Genomic DNA, 21816 nt, shown 5'->3' with positions numbered 1-21816 from the left:
TGCTCATTATCAGGTTGAGGAAGTTCCTTCTATTCATAGTTTGTTGAGTGTTTTTAATCATGAAAGCATGTTTGATTTTGTCAAATGCTTTTTCTGCATCTATTGAGATGATCATATGGTTTTTTCTTTTTTAGTCTGCTAGTGTAGTGAATTACATTGATAAATTTTGGATATTAAACTAACCTTGCATTCCTGCAGTAAACCCTACTTGGCCATGGCATATTATCCTTTTTATATTTTGATGGATTTCATTTTCCAAGATTTTGTTAAGAAGTTTTGCGTCTATGTTTATGAGGAATATTGGAGGGTAGTTTTCTTTTCTTGTAATGTTTTTGTTTGGTTTTGTTGTCAGAGTAATGCTAAACTTAGAGAATAAGCTGAGAAGTATTCTTTCCTCTTCCAATTAGTGGAAGAGTTTGTGTGGAATTGTTATTATTTCTTTCTTAAAGGTTTGGTAGAATTTACCAGTGAAGCCATCTGGGTCTAGAGTCTTTTTTGCAGGAAGATTTTTTAACTACAAATTCAATTTCTTTAATAGATATAAGGTTTATTCAGATTATCTATTTCTTGTTGAGTGAGCTCTTGCAGTTTATGTCTTTCAAGGAATTTGTCCATTTTTATTGAAGTTGTCAAATTCAATGACATAAGATTTCTCATAATATCCCCTTATTATCCTTTTAATATCCATAAAATCTGTAGTGATGTCACCCCTCTCAGTTCTCTTTTTATATAACAGCTTCATTGAGATAGAATTCACATACAATAAAATTCACTCATTTAGTGTAGAGTTCAGTGGTTTTTAATATATTCACAGAGTTGTGCACCCATCACCACAATCAATTTTTACTCCAAAAAGAAATCCCATATCCATTAGCAGTCATTCCTTATTTTCCCCCAATCCCCCCTCCCCAGTCTTAGGCAACCACTAACCTACTTTCTGTCTCTATAGATTTCCATATTCTGGACATTTCATATAAATGGAATCGTACAATAAGTGGTCTTTTGTGATTGGCCACTTAGCACAATGTTTTCAAGGTTTCTATATGTTGTAGCATCTATCAATACTTCATTCCTTTTTATGGCTGAATGATATTTATTCCATTATATGGATATACTAGATTTTATTTATCCCTTCATCAATTGGTGGTCATTTAGGTTGTTTCCACTTTTTGGCCATTGTAAATAATGCTGTTGTGAACATTCATGTATAAGTTTTTATGTGGACGTGAACATTCATCTATAAGTTTTTATGTGGATGTATGTTTTTATTTTTCTTAGGTATATACCTATAGGAGTAGAATTGCTGGGTCAAATGTTACCTATCTATATAACCTTTTGATGAACTGCCAAACTGCCAGGATGTTTTCCAAAGCAGCTGCACCAGTTTACATTCCCACCAGCAGTGTGTGACGATTCCAGTTTCTCCACATCCTCACCAACACTTCTTATCTGTCTTTTTGATTATACTTGTCCTGGTGAATGTGAAGTGGTATCTCTCTCATTCTCAATATTGGTCATTTTTGTCTTCTCTTTTTTTTCTGATCAGTTTAAAATAGAGGTTTATCAATTTTATTGAAATTTTCAAAGAACCAGCTTTTGAGTTAATTGATTTTCTCTGTTGTTTTCCTGCTTTCTATCTCATTGATTTCTCCTCTGATCTTTATTATTTCTCTTCTTCTGTTTATTTTGGATCTTCTTTTTCTAATTTATTAAAGTGGAAGCTAAGATCATTGATTCAAAACTTTTTTTAATATAGATGTTTTAATGCTATAAATTTCTTGCTAAGCACTGTTTTAGTTCCATCTCACGAAATGCAACCTTCTTGATATGTGGTATTTTTATTTTCATTCAGTTCAAAATGCTTTCTAATTTCCCTTTTGATTTCTTCTTTGACTCATGAGTTTTTTAGAAGTATGTTATAAAATATTTGGGGATCTTTCAAATATCATTCTATAATTGATTTCTAATTCCATGTGATGTAAAAACATACTTTGTATGATTTGAGTATTTTTTAATTTATTGAGACCTGTTTTCTGACCCAGAATATGGTCAACCATGCTTAATGTTCCATGTGCAGTTGAGTAGAATGTGTATTCTGCTCTTCTTGGCAGGATTGTTCTATAAATGTCAATTAGGTCAAGTTTGTTGACAGTATTGTTAAGGTTTTCTATATCTTTACTGATTTTCTGACTGCTTATCAATTATTAGAGAAGGGTATTGAAATTTCCAACTGTTGCTGTGGATTTATTTATTGCCTTTTTTTAGTTCTATCAGTTTTTACTTCATGTATTTTAAAGCTCTGCTATTAGGTACATACACATTTAGGGTCATTATGTACCCCTTGTTGAAATGATCCTTTTATCATTATAAAATAACTCTTTTAATCCCTGGCAATATTTTTTTCTATGAAATCTACTTTATCTGATGATAATATAGACATTCCAGCTTTCTTTTGATTAGTATTAGCCTCATATATCTTTTTCCATTCTTTTACTTTTAACCTATTTGTATCTTTATGTTTAAAGTGGGTTTCTTGTAAGCAACATATAGTCGGGTCTTGCTTTTTTATCCAGTCTTACGGTCTCTGCCATTTAATTGGCGTGATTAGACCAGGAGCCAGCCATCTGCAGCCTACAGGCCAAATCCAGCCACCAGTTGCTTTTGTAAATAAAGTTTTGGAACACAGTCAAGCCCATTCATCTACATATTGTCTGTGGCTACCATCACACTACAATGGCAGAGTTTGCCAATCCCTGGTTTAGACCGTTTACATTTAATGTGATTATTGATATGGTTGGGTTGGGTTTAAAACAACCACGTTGCTATTTTCTTTTTATTTGTCCGATTTGTTCTGTCTTCCTTTTTCCTTTTTTTCTGCTGCCTTTTGGATTAATTGGATATTTTTCTTAATTCCATTTGATCTCTTTTGTTGGCTATAACTAACAAGCTGGCTATAACTTGTTAGCTAACTAACATGACTAACTATAACTGGCTTGTTAGCTATAACTCTTTTTCTTATTTTAATGATTGCTCTTAGAGCATTCAGAAATAACCACAGGGAATGACCTTGGAATTCCTTGATTCTGTTACTCTGACTTCGTCTATCACAATGTTACCTTTCTGGCTCCTGATAAATTAAGATGTATATGCCATAGCCTTATTCCCCTTGACTCTTTATAGAAAAGAAATATTGGGTAGATAGGGACTTTTGTTTGCCTATATGTGAATGGCCAAAATAGATTTCTTATATATGATTTGGATTGAGAGTAGAATTGCATTTTTAGGAACATCCACCTATAAGATATGTTGTAGTGATTAATTCATTATTTTGAACCACTTTTTGAAATAGTAAATAACTACTGTTGTGCTCTAATGTGAAGGTCTGTGTCTCTGCAGGCAACCATCAATATCGTTTTTGACCGAGTTGGGAAAACTGATCCAGTCACGAGAGGCATTGAGATCACTGTGAATTATCTGGGGATCCAATTTGATGTAAGAGTTGTGTGAAGATCCTGGTTTGTTGTGTTTCTTTTGTTGTTATGTTTCTTCTATTTTATCTTCTATAAATTACAGTTGTTAAGATTCTAATTCCTTACCATAGGTACTTGATTCTGCTTTTGTTCTTCCCACTATCCTTTGTATATTTTGACATATTCATATCGCAAATTTGTAAAGGGCATAAAACTGTAAGTCATGACTGGTACTTATTATTGTCAAAGATGCTGATTATTTCTGTAGTTCCTCCTCTGCTTCTCTGTAGCCAGCTACACCAGTCTCTCCCCACCCAATATTCAGATACTTCTCTCTGAGATACTTGATGAGATCTTCAAAGACACAACTCACCTTTGATTCCTCTGGTAGAAAATTAACTACTAATTAGTGTTCCGTGTTAGAACTGAAATGATTTCTGCTGTAAAAAATTATCTTTATAATTTAGTTAATGTGGACTTTGAGCTCAACATGGTTACTGTAACCTGTGGACAAATTTTTTTAAATCATCTCTCTACTTGTTTTATAACACCACTGTCATGAAACACACTCTTGTCCGATTTACGTTTAATGTCTTTATTTGTAGAATAGTATATTTTATAGGTATATATATGGCGAATGATTCTGGCTGATTAGCACTTTGTTAATAAGATCATTGTCATGTTATTAGTCCCCTGAGGGCCATTTAGCTGTGCTATGATTCTTGCCACAGACTGCATGCTACCCGCTAGCCCTCCATCTCAGCTGGACATGCTTCTGGTAGCTAGATAAAATGAAAATGAACCAGAGCAAATTGAGCTCCAGTCCTTGAGAAACAGCTCAGAGCACGTGTTTTTTGATGATAGATCAATAGCGTATCCTTTTTCATGTAAAGGAACATGGTATCTATCCTTCAAGTGGTATATAAATTATACTGTAAAGGATACTTCACTCTTCTTGCATGTGTGTTTTCCTCTTTTAAATTTTTTCCTGGGCTGAATTTTTAGAAATGCTCTTTCTTACCAGTACTTTCTGAGGCTATTTAGTTGCTGTGTATGTATATATATTCCATCTATAATTCATCTATATACTCTATATTTCATAATTCTAAATAACATCTGTTAGATGTTAGTAATAACAGCTCCCCCCTCAGATGCTTCTCAGACCTGAATCAAGCACAAGGTTGCAAAGCTGCCTCTCACTATTAAGCAGTCCCACGGGAGAAAAAGGCATCAGCATGTGGTTCAAATGAAGGTCACCTATTTCCTAGACCATAGCTGAGAATGCCTATATATTCTTTTATTATAAAAAGAAAAAATCCTTAAAGCTTTGGGTGATCAGAGGACTGTCATTCACAAATATTAAAAATAAGCTACTGGCCGGCCCAGTGACATAGTGGTTAAGTTCGCGCACTCCACTTTGGCGGCCCAGCGTTCACAGGTTCGAATCCTGAGCACAGACCTATGCACCCCTCATCAAGCCATGCTGTGGCGGCGTCCCACATACAAAATAGAGGAAGGTGGGCACAGGTGTTAGCTCAGGGCTAATCTTTCTCAGCAAAAAGAGGAGGATTAGCAAAGGATATTAGCTCAGGGCCGATCTTCCTCACCAAAAAAAAATAATAATCAAGCTGCTATTTAGTTTCCTTTTAATTTGTGTTTTTTACTTAGCACATTGAAGCTATATCACTAGCTTTTCTGATTTATTAGTGTTATTTTCATCCCTTCACTGCGCTTGCTTTCTTCTGTCCTTAAGTCTTGATTAGGTCTGCTGATTAAGATACCCACTGCAGTCTTCCTATCGGTGTTTCAGTCGCCATTTACTCATTTTCCTCTTGCCCTAAAAAATTTTTAAAAATCAGGTAGGGCCTAATGAAGTTCCATCTCACAGTCACAGGCAATCAGAATGCATCTTCTTAGCCTTCACATCTCTCTGAACAGAGATTTAACATATTTTTTTTCCTATTATGGTCACAGGTGAAGTTCTGGTCCCAACACATTTCCTTCATTCTGGTTGGAATAATCATTGTCACATCAATCCGAGGATTGCTGATCACTCTTACCAAGGTATATTGTATCACAGAGTTAAAACGTACTTATTATTTGTTTAATTATGTGTGGCACCATGAGATAATTTTACCTAACTAAGATTTCTGCCTTCTGGAGATCTTAAACAACAGTCACAAATATTTAAAAGTCAGACAGATATTTATACAACAGAATAAAAGAAAAGTTAAATACATAAATTGATGATGATCTATTTACATCATATACCAATCAGATAAATATATTTACCAAAGGTCATAGAATTAGATCACTGTTTGTTTTGTTCACTGATATGTCACCAGCATCTAGAACAGAACCCGGCACATGGTAGATACTCAGCAGATACTTGGAATGAATGAATGAGATAGGTATTTGAGGTTAGAAAAATAACTATGAGAGTCACTTGTAAGGAGGATATAGAAGTAGGAGAAGCAGAATGTTTAGCTGTTTTCTGATCAACATAGGAAGGCTTCATGGAGGTGGAAGATGAGTCCTCTCTCGTAGAAAAGGTAGGAATTTCCAGATCCAAGAGTTGTTTAAATGAAAGGACAGAAGAGGTTGGAAGGGAAAAAGAAGGGATCTCCAGGCATCTAGCACAATGGAAAGAGCTCAGGAGCCTAGTAACAATTACAAGGGCTTGGAGTGGCCTGGAGTAATCTGTTTTAATGTTTTATAGTGATGTCAAAGTCATATGTTTGACATAGTTTCTGAAAAGTTTGACAGCCCTCAGAATCCTTTCATGTTATATGTAATACTTAAAACCACCAACTATCCCTATGGGAAAACTATAACTGGATCCTGTTTCGGCAGTCTAAGTCTCTTCTTTCTATAAAGAATCATATAATCATATAAATTATTCTATACAGGATTGTGGCATGGAAGAGACAGTTAATTAAATGTTAACCATGCTACTTAATGTTCTTGACACAGGAATCTAGCAGTACTGTATAAATTCATCTCTCCTCTCTTTTTTGACAGTTCTTTTATGCCATCTCCAGCAGTAAGTCCTCCAATGTCATTGTCCTGCTATTAGCACAGATAATGGTAAGTTTAATGAACTAGCTTTATGTTTACAGCTGCAAAATACCAGGAATGTGTTTTATACGTTTAAATATTTTAACACTTTCCTTTGACCTGTCCCTCACTACATTCAAAGTGACTTCTGGATTAATTTGTTTGACTTACAGGGCATGTACTTTGTGTCCTCTGTACTGCTGATCCGAATGAGCATGCCTCTAGAATACCGCACCATAATCACCGAAGTCCTTGGAGAACTGCAGTTCAACTTCTATCACCGTTGGTTTGATGTGATCTTCCTGGTCAGTGCTCTCTCCAGCATACTGTTCCTCTATTTGGCTCACAAACAGGCACCAGAGAAGCATATGGCACCTTGAACTCATGCTTATTACAGACTGCTGTAAGCTAGTGGTTTCAGGATTTGGATATTAAAGGGAAAAAATGGAGGGCACCAGGGCCTAACATTTTTTAAATGAACAAAAGGCTGTGGTAGCATGTTCAACCTCCGGTTTATACCTTCCTCCTCCGGTGATACTGTGATCATGAGTAGCATCAGCTAGAATGTGAGAGAGCAAAGTAACTCGAGCTAGTACTCAGCCAAGAGCATCCTGTGTGGTTTAAGGCTGGTGCAGTGTTGGGGGGGGGAGTGGAAAAGAGCCAAGAAATTGGGGGAAAAATACACTGGAACTCTGGGGTAAGAGAAGTATAAGGTAGCTGGGCCAAACACATAGAATTTCTGTTTAAGTCAAGGTTCACATGCAGAAGGTTATGGCTTTCCCTTGAGATTGTCTGTCATTAAAATCAGAGATTGTAACACTTTGGCCTTGGCTTCATTTTATCAAGGATAGCTTGGTATTATGCTTGTGTGGTCTAACGTGAGTTGGCGTCCCACCCCCTGCCCCCAACCCTGGCGTCATTAAAATAACCAAGAGGTTATCTGTTTTTTCTGGGGAAGGGATGGTGTGCAACTGAAATAGAGCCTATACCAAGAGAGACTTGAAGTAAGTCATTTTTCTTGATTTCCTTTTAACTTAGTATTATTTAAGAGTGAATACATTCAATTCAGTGATGTCTCATTTTTTTCTTTCCATCTGCCCCTCATACTGAGGGGTAAAACAATGAATAACAGTTAACTAGAAAAAGTCACTTGCCCATCCTGGGAGTCAATTACTTCATCTGTAGAAAGAAGATGTTGGAAAATTTGTAGAATACTCAGAAATGCAATTTAAGAAAATCTTAAATTTTATTACCAGGAAGTCTCTTTTTATTACTAAGATCTTATTCTGAATTTTATTGTGTTTTGGATTTCTAGAGGCAAAATGAAGGTTAAAGCATAAAAAGTTTACCGAAAACAGAAGCATGATTAAGGTTTATGTCAGCTAACAAGGAAGCTTCAAGCATACTCAAAAGGCATTTTTAATGGTATTTATTTTAGCAACAGCAACATTCTTACAAAAGCATAATTTTAATAGTCTTATATGCTCAGATACTTCAATTAGCAGCTCTCACATATACAGATTTATGAATCATCTTTGGTGCTCAAGGAGCCTGTAGAAGCAAGAGATATCATCATACAGAGAAATATAGGTAAGTTGAAGCTTGAAAGAGATCACATGAAAAGAATCTGGCTCCTGCCTTAACTTTTCCTAAGTTGACCATAAATAAGCCATGTGCCATAGCTGCCCCTAAGACAATCACACGCAATGAACTGGCTTCCAGAGGAGTTCTCTTCTAATAGAGACAGTACATGGGCAGCAGCTCATTCCTTGGGAAAAGATTCCTATTAAATACCCAGAAACAGCTATCAGCCAAAGCCATTATTTATTCTCATCACAACTCCGTATCTTCAGAATTAGAAGAAGAATGAGAAGCGGTACTGTCAGCCTATGCAAAAGAAAACAGAAGATCTGTAAGTGGTAGAGTGTGAACATCAGGAGATGGCTGATCTATTCTAGAGTTGCAGGACTTAAGTCAGAGGGTAGAGTCACTCACTAGAAGGCAGGTGACCTGAATTCTACACTTGGTTTTATTTTCAGCTTGCTGTTTGACACTAAGTTTCTTAATGTCTATGTATATTTCTTTTCTATAAAGCTAGCATAGTACTATAATTGACTTCCTGTGGAGATGATACAGAATTTTTAAAGACAACTAGAATACTTTCTTTGTTAAGCAATCCAGAATACAAGGTCAATGGCTGTTGTGTGCTATGGTCTGAATATTTGTTGTTGTTCTTGGTGCCATCGAGTCAATTCTGACTCCCAGTGACCTTGTATATAGCAGAGCAGAACCCTGCCTGGTCTTTTTGCACCATCTTCTCACTTTCTGGCACCATATCAGACAATGCTTCGCTGCTATTCGTAGGATTTTCATGGCCAGATTTTCAGAAGTGGGTGGCCAGGTCCTTCTTCCTAGTCTGTCTTAGTCTGGAAGCTTTGCTGAAACCTGTCCACTTTGGTGACCCTGCTGGTATTTCAAATACCAGTGGCATAGCTTTCAGCATCACAGCAACATGCAGCCTCCACAGTATGACAGACGGGTGGTCAGACGGGTGGTGTAGTTCTCTAACCCGGAAACAAACCCAGACCACGGCGGTGAGAGCACTGAATCTTAACCACTAGAACCACCAGGACTGGCTCTGAATATTTGCATGTCCCCAAAATTCATGTTGAAGGTAATGGTATTAGGAGGTAGGGCTATTGGGAGGTGATAAGCTTATGAGGGCAAAGCCCTCATGATTGGGATTAGTGCCCATATAAAAGAGGTCTCCCAGAGTTCTCTAGCACTTTCTAACCATGTGAGGACACGGAGAAGTCAGCAGCCTGCAACCCCAAAGAGGGCCTTCACCAGACACCAAATCTCCAGAACTGTGAGAAATGTTTGTTGTTTATAAGCCACTCAGTCTATAGTATTTTGTTATAGCAGCCCAAATGGACTAAGATACTGTGTAGTCATTAAAAATTAGTATTTGTTATTTATATTACCAATCAGTAGAATTAAATGTAATGGAAAGAAGAAGAATATAAAACTGTTAGAGTCTTAGTTTTGCTATATATTTCCTTTATGAACTTGGATAGGTCAGTTCTCTTTTAGACCTCAAGTTCATCTATGAAAAGAAATTGGACAAAAATATAAAACTGAGACCAAGAAATTTATCCAATCCAAATATATACAGAATAATGCTTACTCTTTCCCAGTAATAAAACTCTAATACCTGCCAGTTATTTTAAAAACAATACTGTCTGTAACCACCACCATTCATTTTCACACTTACTGTGAACTAGGCACTGTTCAAAGCACTTTAATAGTCTTAGTTAATGTAATCCTGATAACAATCCTACAAATTATCCTTGCTTTATAGGTGGAGAAACTGAGGCACAGAGAGACTAAATCCATTTGCCCAAGGCAAGTTTTGGCAGATGACAAGTGGCAGAACTAGAATTTCTATGTAGATAGTTTGATTCAGGTTCTTCTCGTGGTTGCCATTATAATTTTGATAAACTTCATCTGTTATTTCTTGATCTATCAACTCTAGACAGTTACTGTCAACTCCATGCTATGAAAAATAAGAAATTTGTCATCCTTATACTACTTCCTCTCCTCCTTGATAACTTGATTTGCTAGTTATCTTTACATTGTAATTTTCTAGTATTTTAGGAAATCTGTGGTAAACATGGACATGAGGCACACTCATTAAGGACTTGACCGTACTCTGGTAAGTTAGGTTACTAACAGAAACGTGTCAGCACTCACTCGTTCTTTTGCCATGTGTGAGTCCTGCTCTGACTCCGCCAGTGTTCCCTCTTTGGAATCAGAGGGGGCGTCCTGTGGATCAGCCATGGAGGAAACAATAGGGATTTTCTCAGCCTGGAAATAATCGTAGGCTTTCCTTCCACAGGCTAAGAGCGTGACGTTCTTTCCACTGCTCTGGATTCTGTCCACCACCTTCTCATAGGGTTCATCCAGCACATTAACACCATCCACTTCGATGATGACATCCTCATCCTCCAGCCCAGCCAGGTCGGCAGGGCCACCCTTCTGTACCTGTGAATAGAGGTTCTCAGTTATCACTTCCAAACGTGGATAAGGGAATGTTAGACTAGCTTCCCTTCAGAGGAGAGATGAGGAGTTTGAAATTTTATTCTTAACCATGTTATTATTTCTTCTTGAGGTACAGAAGTTAAGAAAGGCGCTCTAATGCTTTTCTGCTTATGAAAGCAACAACTTCAATACTCAAATGAATAGTGTTACAGTGGTTGACTATCATATTGTATGTCTTCTGGGTTGAAGGCATTAGATTTCATAAGTCCCCCTTCTTCATTCCCAACTTGAGAGCTCTAGGGATAGTCTTCTCACTGTCAGTCCCCACAGGATAAGGGCATTAGGCCAAATGCACAGAAGCAAACAAGTATCACTCCCAGTCAGAGTTGATATTGTCAGCTATAGTCATGTCAACTCACTGTGTTTATTTGATTTGAAAGTATCAAAAGAGACAATTAGGTGGAACAGATCTTTAAGAAACAAAAGATGTGAGCTTAAGATGTACTAGTAGCTATCTAAAGGGTATGGGACCATGACAGCATTTATTTGAACCCAGGTGAGACCCTCAATGTAGGCCTTCAATGTAACCTTTTTACTAAGCCATCAATAGGTGGGAGAAACTGAGATTCTCCTAATTGTGTCTGTGTTCATTGGGCTGCTGGAACCAGATTACCATACCTCTTTGATGAATGAGCCTGGCCGACCCCGAATCTCATTTAAGTGAAAGCCATAGCCATTTTCACCTTTAACCAGACTGCAGAGTTTAGGTTTATAATCTCCTACTTCCTCTGTGGTATCCAGACTTGAGATCTCCAGAGGAGCAGGAGTAGGAGCCGGAGCCTCCTTGACAGAACCATTAGGCAGTTCTTGACTTTGATAGTAGAGAAATGGAGAAAAATGAGCCTTTTGAAAGGAAAGGAAAAAAACCCATTAATTTTAGGTATGAGTAGTTACACTTTATTAAACATGCTGGTTTAATTTACAAGGTGTCATACATGTTCCACTTCTCTTCCAGATACATCTGATTGTGGGCTGTAAAATTTCTCTACTACCCCAACCAGAAAAGGTATAAAGGAAGATTGAGCGTGGTTATGGAGTAATGTGTATAAACATGTAAACCCATGCAATATACTTAAAATAAAAGCAATACAGTATGTTTTACAAAAATGAGTCTAACAGAATTGCTAGTTTCTTCTGACTCTGTGATAGTGAGCAAGTCACTGAACAACCATAGGCCATCTCCCTGTTGAGAGATTACACACATTGAGTGACTTGCCTAGTATCTCATGCAAAGTAGGTTCATCTGGCCCTTCCCCTTCAGTAAGATGGTCTTCAGAGTTCCTTCAACACAGTAGAGAAAGCGAAACACAAGACTATTTTTGTCACTATCTGAAGTACACACAGTAATTAATTGGGGGGAAGGGGAAGAGGGTGGTGGCTATCAGATGGTTACATATGGTAACAGAAGTTAATTCCAATCATTTGCTACTTGCTTTTCCCACTCCCCTTCCAGTCCTGTGATCTGTTGTACTCTATTTTACTATTTATTGTTGTAACCATTAGCTGACACTTCTGTTATGCTAAACTCCTGACCATCTTTAAATACTTCTAATCCATCTCAACTCCCAGACCATCCATGTGAAGACGGATGGTCTTAAATACAGAAGAGGCATAGAACAAGAAACATATGACTGATTTTTTTTATAGAATTAAGAGTTTAGCTGGCTATGGGTTTTAGTTGAGAGGGTTAAAAAGGTAGATTTGGGGTATGGTAAGATCCTGGATCAGAAGTTAAATTGCTGCCCATAAGTGTCCAGGACATTTGTTAGGCAATGAGTAGAAAAGCAAGCAATTGAAGGTGAGTACAATGTGTGCTGTGTCCCAAATCATACTGTTCAGCAGCCTGGCTAAAATTAGATTTGGGGTCCTCTGGTTATCCTCTGCCTTACTAACCACAAGACCACATCTTCCTTTCTAAACGAGAGTAGCAGCAGCACAGAACCTCCTAGTTACCCAATTCAACTAACTTGAGACCTTTTGGTGATATACTTGCAAATGTGCCACATTTCTTTCTCTCTTTAAAATGTGGAAAATTATCCAAGTGACTCATTACATGCAAAAATACCTCTGACAGCATTACACAAACAAATCAACTGTATCTGACAGTAGCAGCCGATCTTGAGGCAAAGTACAGTAACATTAAACACTTAATGAGTTTTTATTCATTCTTCATGCAAATATTTGGGTGTCTAGTATGTGCCAGGAACTATTACAGGTGTTTGTTTTATTCACTGATAAATCTCAAAGATCCAACCCTTCCCCCCCACCGACCTATGGGAACTTAGTTTGGGGGGTGGGGTAAGAGGGAGGAAGAAGATGCAGCAGGCATCTTTTTAGATCAAAGTTCTCTTTTATATTAACCAAAACATAAAAGTTATAGTTTAATCATTCTATCATAAGATCAGGAGGAGTTGGAAAGGACTCAATGCCAGAGTCCCCTTTACAGCAGTCAGAGCAGTAACTTGACTTCTGTTTGACCTTTTTCACCAGCCGAGAGCTCACCACTCTGCAGAATTGGCTCCTCTTGTTCCTGGCAGCTGGTTCTCCTTAAGCCAAAAGCCAGCTCCCTATAGCTTCTCTGTTTGGTCAAGCTATGCCCCATAGAACACCTCAAAAATACGTCTACTCCTTCTCACATGTAATAACCTTTCAAATTCTTGTATTATATATGTGTGTGTATCACATTTTTTTTTAATCCATTCATCTGTCAGTGGACACTTGGGTTGATTCTATCTTTTGGCTATTGTGACTTAATTTGTGGCCTAACATATGGTCTATCCTGGAGAATGTCCCGGGTTCACTTGAAAAGAATGTGTATTCTGTTGTTGGGTAGAGTGTTATGTGTACGTCTGCTAGATCTAGTTGTTTTATTGTGTTGTGTTATTCAAGTCCTCTAGTTCCTTACTTGTCTTCTGTCTGGTTGTTCTGTTATTGAGAGTGCAATATTGAAGTCTCCACCCATTATCGTAGAAATATTTCTCCCTTTAGTTGTGTCAATTTTTGTTTCATATATTTTTTCCAGCTTTATTGAGGTATGATTGACAAATAAAAGTATATATATTTAGGGGCCGGCCCACTGACATAGTCATTAAGTTCGTGTGCTCTGCTTTGGCAGCCCGGGGTCAGCAGGTTTGGATCCCAGGCACAGACCTACCGCTTGTCAAGCCATGCTGTGGCAGGCATGCCACATATAAAAAGTAGAGGAAGATGGGCACGGATGCTAGCCCAGGGCCAATCTTCCTCAGCAAAAAGAGGATTGGCAACAGATGTTAGCTCAGGACTAATCTTCCTCACCAAAAAAAAAAAAAGTATATATATTCAAGGTGTACAACGTGATGATTTGATATACACATGCATTGTGAAATGATTACCACAATCAAGTGCATTAACACATCCATCACCTAACATAGTTACCACTTAGCCTATCAAATTCTTAAAGATGTTCTCCTTTCTTCTCCAAAATCTATGCTTGTTCAAGCTAAATACTCATATGGTGTCTTCTAAAACCTCTGCCCTAGTTACCTTTCTTGTCACTGGCCTTCCTAAAGTGAAGTTCTCAGAACTGGACTCAATATTGATTTAACAAACATAACATTTATATGTGCCAAGCATTATCCTGACTGCTCTAAATATTAACTCATTTAACCCTCATAGCTACCCTACACAGTAGTTACCCCCATCTTAGAACTAAGGAAACTGAGGCACAGAGAGGGTAATGTGCCCAAGATTACATTCCTACTTATTTAAAGTCTGGTCTGACCAACTCAGTACAGTAATACGATCATCTGCAAAAGCCAAGTGTCAACTAATGTAACTTTAAATTTGCCTCTTTTGGGTGGGGGCAGCTACATAGAGAGTATCATCAAGTTCCTGGTCTTTTTCTATAGTCGTCAAATCAGGTCTCACATTTGGTATTCATACAATTTATTATTTTTTTTCTTTTTTTTTTTGTGAGGAAGATCAGCCCTGAGCTAACATCCATGCTAATGCCCCTCTTTTTGCTGAGGAAGACCAGCTCTGAGCTAACATCTATTGCCAATCCTCCTCCTTTTTTCCCCCAAAGCCTCAGTAGATAGTTGTATGTCATAGTTGCATATCCTAGTTGCTGTATGTGGGACGCGGCCTCAGCATGGCCGGAGAAGTGGTGCATCGGTGCACGCCCGGGATCCGAACCCAGGCTGCCAGTAGCGGAGCACACACACTTAACTGCTAAGCCATGGGGCTGGGCCCTCATACAATTTATTTTTAAGTTAAAGTAGTACTTAAAATTTATTCCTGTTTAAACTTAAACTTACTAGTTTTCACTATTCTTTCTATCCTGACTAGATATTTTAAATATTAATTATACTCTATAGTAAATTAATTATCCATCAGCACATTAAGTCATCTGTATGATTAAGTATGTTAAATATGTTTTCCATGTCTCCATCCAAATTTGGTAATAAACTAGCTTAGGATAGGAACAAGTAGCATGCCATTAGAGACGTCTGTTCAGGTTGAGGTTGTTCCAATATCAAGTATTCTTTAGGTATGGTTGTTCAACTAACTAAAAACCCATTAATTTTTCTATCATCCAGTTCACTCTTTAATCTTCTTTACACACATATCTTGAAATATCTAATCAGAATGTTGTGCTAAGAGGGAATATGGTATAATGAAGTAAGAGTCTAAGGACTTGGGTTCAAATACTGGCTTCAGTCTTTACTAAACTGGGTGACTTTAGCAAATTACTTAATCTCTTGAAGCTTCAGTTTCCTAATCTATAAAAAGAAGCTAATACCACTACCACCTCCTGTAACATTCCTGCCTCTGTATCACTTATGTACCTCTGGATGCTTCTATTATTATATATCACATAGAACACTTTGTTCTTCTTTGTGACCAACACTTAGCAAGGCAGGTGATACTTAGAAGGCCTTCAAATGTCTGTTAAGCTAGATTGAACCTCAGTTCTTGTGATAAGATAAAAGTATTATAAAAACCTTAAAACATGCAGATAATAGGTTTTACGATTAAGAGTTGTTGAGAGGAAATAAGGCTAGTTTGACACAACTTGGTTTTGGTGAATCCATGTATCTACTCCCTTGCTAAGGGCTTACAAGTTGTTTAATAATCCTTTCTAGGCTTTTACATGGGATTGGTGGAAATTACTGGTCTATAGTTTAAAATCCAATTGCTCCCTATTTGGGAAAGTTAGGTCTGCATCTGCCATTTTCCAGTCCTGTTCTCCATAGGTTTTTCTCAAATCATCAAGAGTAATTCTGCAGTTATATCTGCATATTCTTTCAAAATCTCAAATCTAAGGACTTAAAACTTATGTATCACTTGGCATTCTCTTATCACTACCAATTTGAGCTTCAATTCACCATTAATGATGATTGTTACGCCCCTTCTAATTTCAAGATCAAAGTGGTAACTTAGCCAAAATTTGATGGCATGAGTGAATGGATCACATCTTAACACATGAATATGTGGCCTTGTATTACTTACCAGTCTATATATGTTGTCTGTCTCTTTGTCCACCACCAACAGTGAAGTCTGATCTCCACCCTTTCTAATCATTTCCACCACACTGTCATGATCGAGGGATTCCACAGACTCGCCATTGACAGCAACTACCAGATCATTGTTCTTCAAGCCAGCCTCCTCTGCTGGACTTCCGGAATCTATGTCCTTGATGACTTGACCTATCCCCCGCCCCCAATAAAATAAATAAAATTATCAGAAAGCTCCCTAAAACAAACAAACTTGGGATTTCTGCTAGAGCTCAAGGCCCTGATAAAATAGCTATAAAAGGCATGCTGAGTACAGCTACTGTCCCTCCTACTGGGGTCCCAGGAAGCCTGTATGTACCCTATCCAGCCTTATTCCCAGCTCAGAACTCACTTCAGGAACAAACCCAGCCATTAACAATAAAAGGGTCTTTTAAAAAAGGATCATGTTGAGGCCCGGCCCCGTGGCTTAGCGGTTAAGTGCGTGCACTCTGCTGCTGGCAGCCTGGGTTCGGATCCCGGGCGCACACCGATGCACCGCTTCTCTGGCCATGCTGAGGCCGCGTCCCACATACAGCAACTAGAAGGATGTGCAGCTATGACATAAACTATCTACTGGGGCTTTGGGGGAAAAAATCAATAAATAAATAAAATTATAAAAAAAAAAAAGGATCATGTTGATATTAAAAGTATCTGACAATTCAATCTTGACAAATTAGCATGCTAAGCATTAAGGGTCAGCAAGTTCCCGGGAAGTCAGCAGGCATCCTTGTATCCGTATATCTTATGTAGAAGCTAAGCCATAAAGGGGGAAGGGAAGAATAAAGAACAAAACCAAAGAATTCAGACCCTAGGAAGCCCATGCTGTCATTTTAGTAGCAATTGGTTATATTCAATTGTGAAGGTATTTGTGTATGCATGCCTCAAGGATGTGTCTTTAGCCTTCTTTTCCTGACTTGAACTACCTTTACCACGTGACTCCAGACCTCACACACTTTTTTTGTCCCTCGCACTATTTTGACAAGCTCCGGTTTCACTTTTCCAGCTAGCTGCTGGACATCTCCAACCGGATATCCCATAGATCCCTCAAATGTAATGAATGCAAACAAAAAATCATCTTTGCCCATCTCCCCCATCCCAAGCCCCTCCTCTGGTCACCTGTTATTGGGAGTGCTGTCCCCCCAGAGTCACTGCCATTTAGCCCTGATTCTTCCTCGGCATCTATTCCCCATATCTAAGCAACTGCTAAGTCCTTCGATGCTACCTTAATATTTCACACACATCCTCTTCTCTAGTCCCACACTTCCTCTACCCTAAATGCAGTTTGTATTAGTTCCTGTTTAGAATTCTATCTAAACTACTACAGCACCTTACCAGTTGCTCTCCCTGTCCATAATCCTTGCCTTCTCCAATACAGATCTGCCTTCAGATTCATCTTGATGCAATGTCTGACCAAGTCACTCTCCAGTGCAACAGCCTGAGCATGGGCTTTGGAACTAAACAGACCTGAGTTTGATCCCCGTTATACTGCAACTATTTGACCTTATATAATTACTGTAGCCTCTCCAAGCTCTCAATTTCAACAGTTCTTCTTGCAGAATTATTAGGAGTAATTGAGATGTGTAAAACCCCTCCAAGACACTGTAGGCTTAATTTTTTCTTGTCTCTCACACTGCTCAAAAAACTTTTAACTCTTAATTGACTATAGAACCAAATCCAAACTCCTCAACCTGGCATTAAAGTTCCTTCATCATCTCTTTTCAACCCACCTTTCTAATTTGGTGCCCTGTACTACACATTACACGCCTATCAAACTGTGCCTGTGTTTCCCTTCTTTGGTTGCACAAATCCTGTCTTCCTGGGATGGCCTTCCTTGTGTCCACTACATCTACTTGTCCAAATTCTATTCAAACTACAATGCCTGAGCTCGAGCACCCCCTCCACTATGAGTCCTTCCAGTACCTTTTTAGTGAGAAAAGCTTGTTATAACCTTGAATTCCCACAGTACTTCATCTACCCATGTACTAAAGTTATGGACATTTGTGTCTTATCTATTAAATAGGAGCCTCCTTGATTGAAGAATTCCTGTCTGATTAGCTTGATATTCTCAAAGGCCCTGAGGATGTTTTTATAGAATATGAACCAAATTAGAATTTGATGAATTAATATAAACATATATAATGAGAAGAAAATAGCAACTTCTGGGTAAATAACAGTTTGCATGGCCTGAAGCTACACCTTCTTTTGTGTATTCACCTTCCCTGGGAGGAGCTTAGTTCTTTCCCTGCTGAGTTACAAGGAATCATAAAAACTCCTAATTCTGTTTGAGTCCCAGATCCCAACCCACACCTCTGCCTCAGATGTAGTGGTGTGCTGAGCTGGCTCACACCAGCTCATGAGAACCAATTCTGTGCAATACTTATCAACTTTGCATTCTGTGACATCATGCTGGTAACTTGGAATCAGACGTGGTGGGAGTATTTACACCACAAAAGTCAACAAATACTACAAATTAGGGCTTTTTTTTTCAGAGATCCAATTTACCAGCATACTACTGCTCAGATACCAAATTCTGCCTTATCATTCTGGTACGGAAACCTTGGGATGCCCATCGTCAGGCCCCCATGTGACGTGGTAACTGACCCAGCTGTGCTTTTTAGTTTCTTACTGCCCCCCTCATGCATCTGGTGGGGAGTTGGGGGCCTAATGGAACTTGAGTCAGACTGGGATGAAGAACTGGATGGTCAGACTGCCGAGTTTTTTGCTCTCCAGTGCCTTACCTTTCTGTTCTGGGCCTGCCCTCAGATAGAAACCATAGCCATTGCTTCCCTTCTTCATCTCCACAACTCGGGGCTGGTGGGGTAGCAGTTTCAAACTGGCTGTTTCTCTCTTGAATTTTATCTTCTGCTCACTATGGTGCTTCTCAGTTTCCTTGTCCACCAGCAAGAACATGACACGGCTTCCTGACTTCTTCACCTGCAACAACACACACAGATGAGGACCAACATCAGTCTCCAAGAACGATGCTAGGAAATAGGAAAGTGTCTCTATAGAGGCGCAGTCTGTAGATTCAACAGCAAACATGGGAAGTAAGGCCTGAGTTTAAGCTGTTATACTATTTCCTACCACCTCACTGGTATTTACCTACCTCCACTTCTACAGTTGTTGTTTTTCCCTTGGTTAAGTATGACTTCACCCACACAAATGCTAACTGAACTCAGGTGATAGCTGGAATTCAGAAAACCCAGAAAGGTACTTAGGTGAAGGCTAGAAAAGGAGTTTGGAAAAGAAAAGAACATAAAGGTCTACTTTGAAAGAAAGATCATTCTACCAAGAGAAGATAAGGTTGGACAATTTTCAAGGTTCCATATGACCTCAATGGAAAACCTCAGAGTGTTTTCCGTGTGTCATGGAACCATCTGGGACGAAAGATTTGGGGTAACAGGCCTTCCAATATTCCTCATGTGTAGCTCTATATTCATCGCCACATTGGTTATCTTCCAGCTAGTACTGAAACATTTTAGTAACATTGGCTCAACATTGAATTTATTACAAATTCAGAGGGGGCTCCCAATCAGGTAAGAATAAGATCCAAAAGATAAAGTTAGTGGTTCTTTAGAATACTTTTCTTCAAGATAATATAAAACTGGCAAAGTCTTTACTCCAAAACCCTATGTTAACACTGCTTACACCACTAGTGAGTCTGTTCACTCTTAATACAAAGGGGTAACTTCCCACCATTATATTCCTCCCGTCATAAACTATCACTCCTATCTTGCTGTCACTTCCATTGAGAGTAGAGTGAAAGATAAGGAAAGTACCCCTTTGGGATATACCTTTTCAACCACTTCCTCATGGCTGGCATCTTCTACGTTCTCTCCATTCACTTCAATCAAGTGATCATCAGCCAGGACACCAGCTTTCATAGCCACACCTTGAGGTATTATATCAGTCATGTACACTCCCTTTTTACCTGAAGGAGAGCAGGAGGTGGACAAGTGTTTCAACTCCGTTACACAGAAAGTCCAACAGTAGAGAGTTTTCTCCCAATAATGTAAAATTAGAACTTCTAGTTTTAGGACTAACTCAAATAGACTTTGGCTTCTGATCTAGAATTACAATTACAGCTTCTAGCACAAAGCTTGACACAGTCATTACTCAGTTGGTTTTTGTTGATTTGAATAGAATTTCTGAGCCCAACTGAATTCAAAGAAGGAATCTCGGGTGGCACTGGTGTCTTGAACCAGAAAGTACCAAACCGTGTCCATGCTGCATCATTTTGTCATTCTCCCTTTCTTTGCATTTGTAGAGTTAGAAGGCGTCTGCTCCATTCTATCCTCTCTAATTAGTACTATCACCAGCCCTCACATACCGAGGGAGTCAATAAACCTGCAGCCTAATGAGGACAGAGGCCCAGGGGGGAGGGGAAAGCATACACACATACAATCAGTCTGGATTAGTAGGTGGTATGGTTTAGGTGGTTCTTAAAGAAATGCTGTCAATTCTTTCAAAATATTAATATTTCATTCTAGCAAAGGGTTGCTTTATAATGCCTAGATAAATCATTTATAAGGAATAACAGTAACTTAAATTCTGCTTCCTTAAACATTTAACATTTCTCCTGTTACTTTGCTATATAATTGTCATGAAGAAAATATTTTTCTTCATAAAGCTACCCTAAACCATTCACCGTGTACATTAGCACAAGGGCCAAATGAATAGAATCTGAATTATAATTTTTTTACCATTTTACTGATAATGGACTTCTCAGAAATGCCAAGCTTCCCTTCACCACCACCTGACAAAATTGAGAAATACCTCTTGTAGCTAGTTTACATCTCTTGCTACAGGTTAAATGAGCCTTGGAAACAATTTTATGTTTACTGTTGGTCTGCTCTTTATCACTTACCAAATTATGACCTACCCCCAGTGCCTGTCCAGTACCAGAAAGAACATGGGAGAGGCAACACTGGAGGTAGAACCAGCAGACTAACACAGCTCCCATGGTTCCAACCTCGATCCCAGAGAAACCATTACAGAACCGTGGTCAACTGAGCACAAGTCAGCCTGCACCTCTGAAATTCTAGAAACAGAACTTCCAGTCTTCCTGGTGGTTGAGGTTTTTCAAATCACTATGTACCTCTCGGCTAGAGGTCAGGGAGGCACCTCAGAATAGTTGAGGCTTGGCCACAGCTGAGAATACTATTTAAATGTCACAAGAGGGTGGGGATTTTTGCAGTGTCCTTACCAACTATAACAGTGTCTGACACTTCAGTAGGTGCTCAAGAATTTGTTGAATAAATGAATGACACCTGGGCACTCTGAGAGATGAAAAGAGAGATCATTCCAACTCAAAAGTAGCTATTATGAAGAACCTCCTTTTTCTCAGCTCGTATTCCTCATTCTCTCCTCCACCCTCACCTTAAGGAAGCTACAAAAGAATAACAAGCATCAGCCCGCTAACTCTCTGGCCTCAAAGGCTCAGCCTAACAAACACTGGGGGACAGGAGTGTCCACTGCCTCACGCCCCCCATGCTGCTGTCCTATGTCCTGATTGCTCGTTGCACAATTGTACAGGGCCAGGAAGGGAGGGAGAGAGACAGAAGCTGCTGTAGGATATCCATAGCAACTAAAAAGTTAAAGAAGTCATTAACTGATAATATCTTTCTTCTGCAAAGCTGGTTATCCATACCCCA

The 21816-nt window shown here is 38.7% G+C and overlaps 2 protein-coding genes across 2 annotated transcripts in view; one reads left to right on the top strand and one right to left on the bottom strand.

Annotated features, from left to right (window-relative positions):
* The window catches only part of GPHRA (golgi pH regulator A), a 42380-nt gene extending 35034 nt beyond the window's left edge, over positions 1-7346 (top strand). The window contains exons 11-14 of the mRNA XM_004420575.3: positions 3397-3492; positions 5445-5534; positions 6492-6557; positions 6701-7346. Coding sequence (XP_004420632.1) covers positions 3397-3492; positions 5445-5534; positions 6492-6557; positions 6701-6907 — 459 coding nt within the window. The 3' untranslated portion in view covers positions 6908-7346. The remainder of the gene's footprint in view (positions 1-3396; positions 3493-5444; positions 5535-6491; positions 6558-6700) is intronic.
* Positions 7347-7881: 535 nt separating this feature from the next.
* PDZK1 (PDZ domain containing 1) overlaps positions 7882-21816 on the bottom strand; it is a 30104-nt gene continuing 16169 nt past the window's right edge. Inside the window, exons 4-9 of the mRNA XM_004420573.3 lie at positions 19957-20093; positions 18901-19096; positions 16119-16315; positions 11247-11471; positions 10281-10571; positions 7882-8414 (exon numbers count right to left, since the gene is read on the bottom strand). Coding sequence (XP_004420630.2) covers positions 8361-8414; positions 10281-10571; positions 11247-11471; positions 16119-16315; positions 18901-19096; positions 19957-20093 — 1100 coding nt within the window. The 3' untranslated portion in view covers positions 7882-8360. The remainder of the gene's footprint in view (positions 8415-10280; positions 10572-11246; positions 11472-16118; positions 16316-18900; positions 19097-19956; positions 20094-21816) is intronic.

This window comes from Ceratotherium simum, chromosome 2, assembly GCF_057802395.1.
Source record: "Ceratotherium simum simum isolate JZ-2026a chromosome 2, ASM5780239v1, whole genome shotgun sequence".
Lineage (NCBI taxonomy): Eukaryota > Metazoa > Chordata > Mammalia > Perissodactyla > Rhinocerotidae > Ceratotherium > Ceratotherium simum.
Note: the sequence above shows the minus strand (reverse complement) of the source record. Positions and strands in the feature narration are given on the sequence as shown.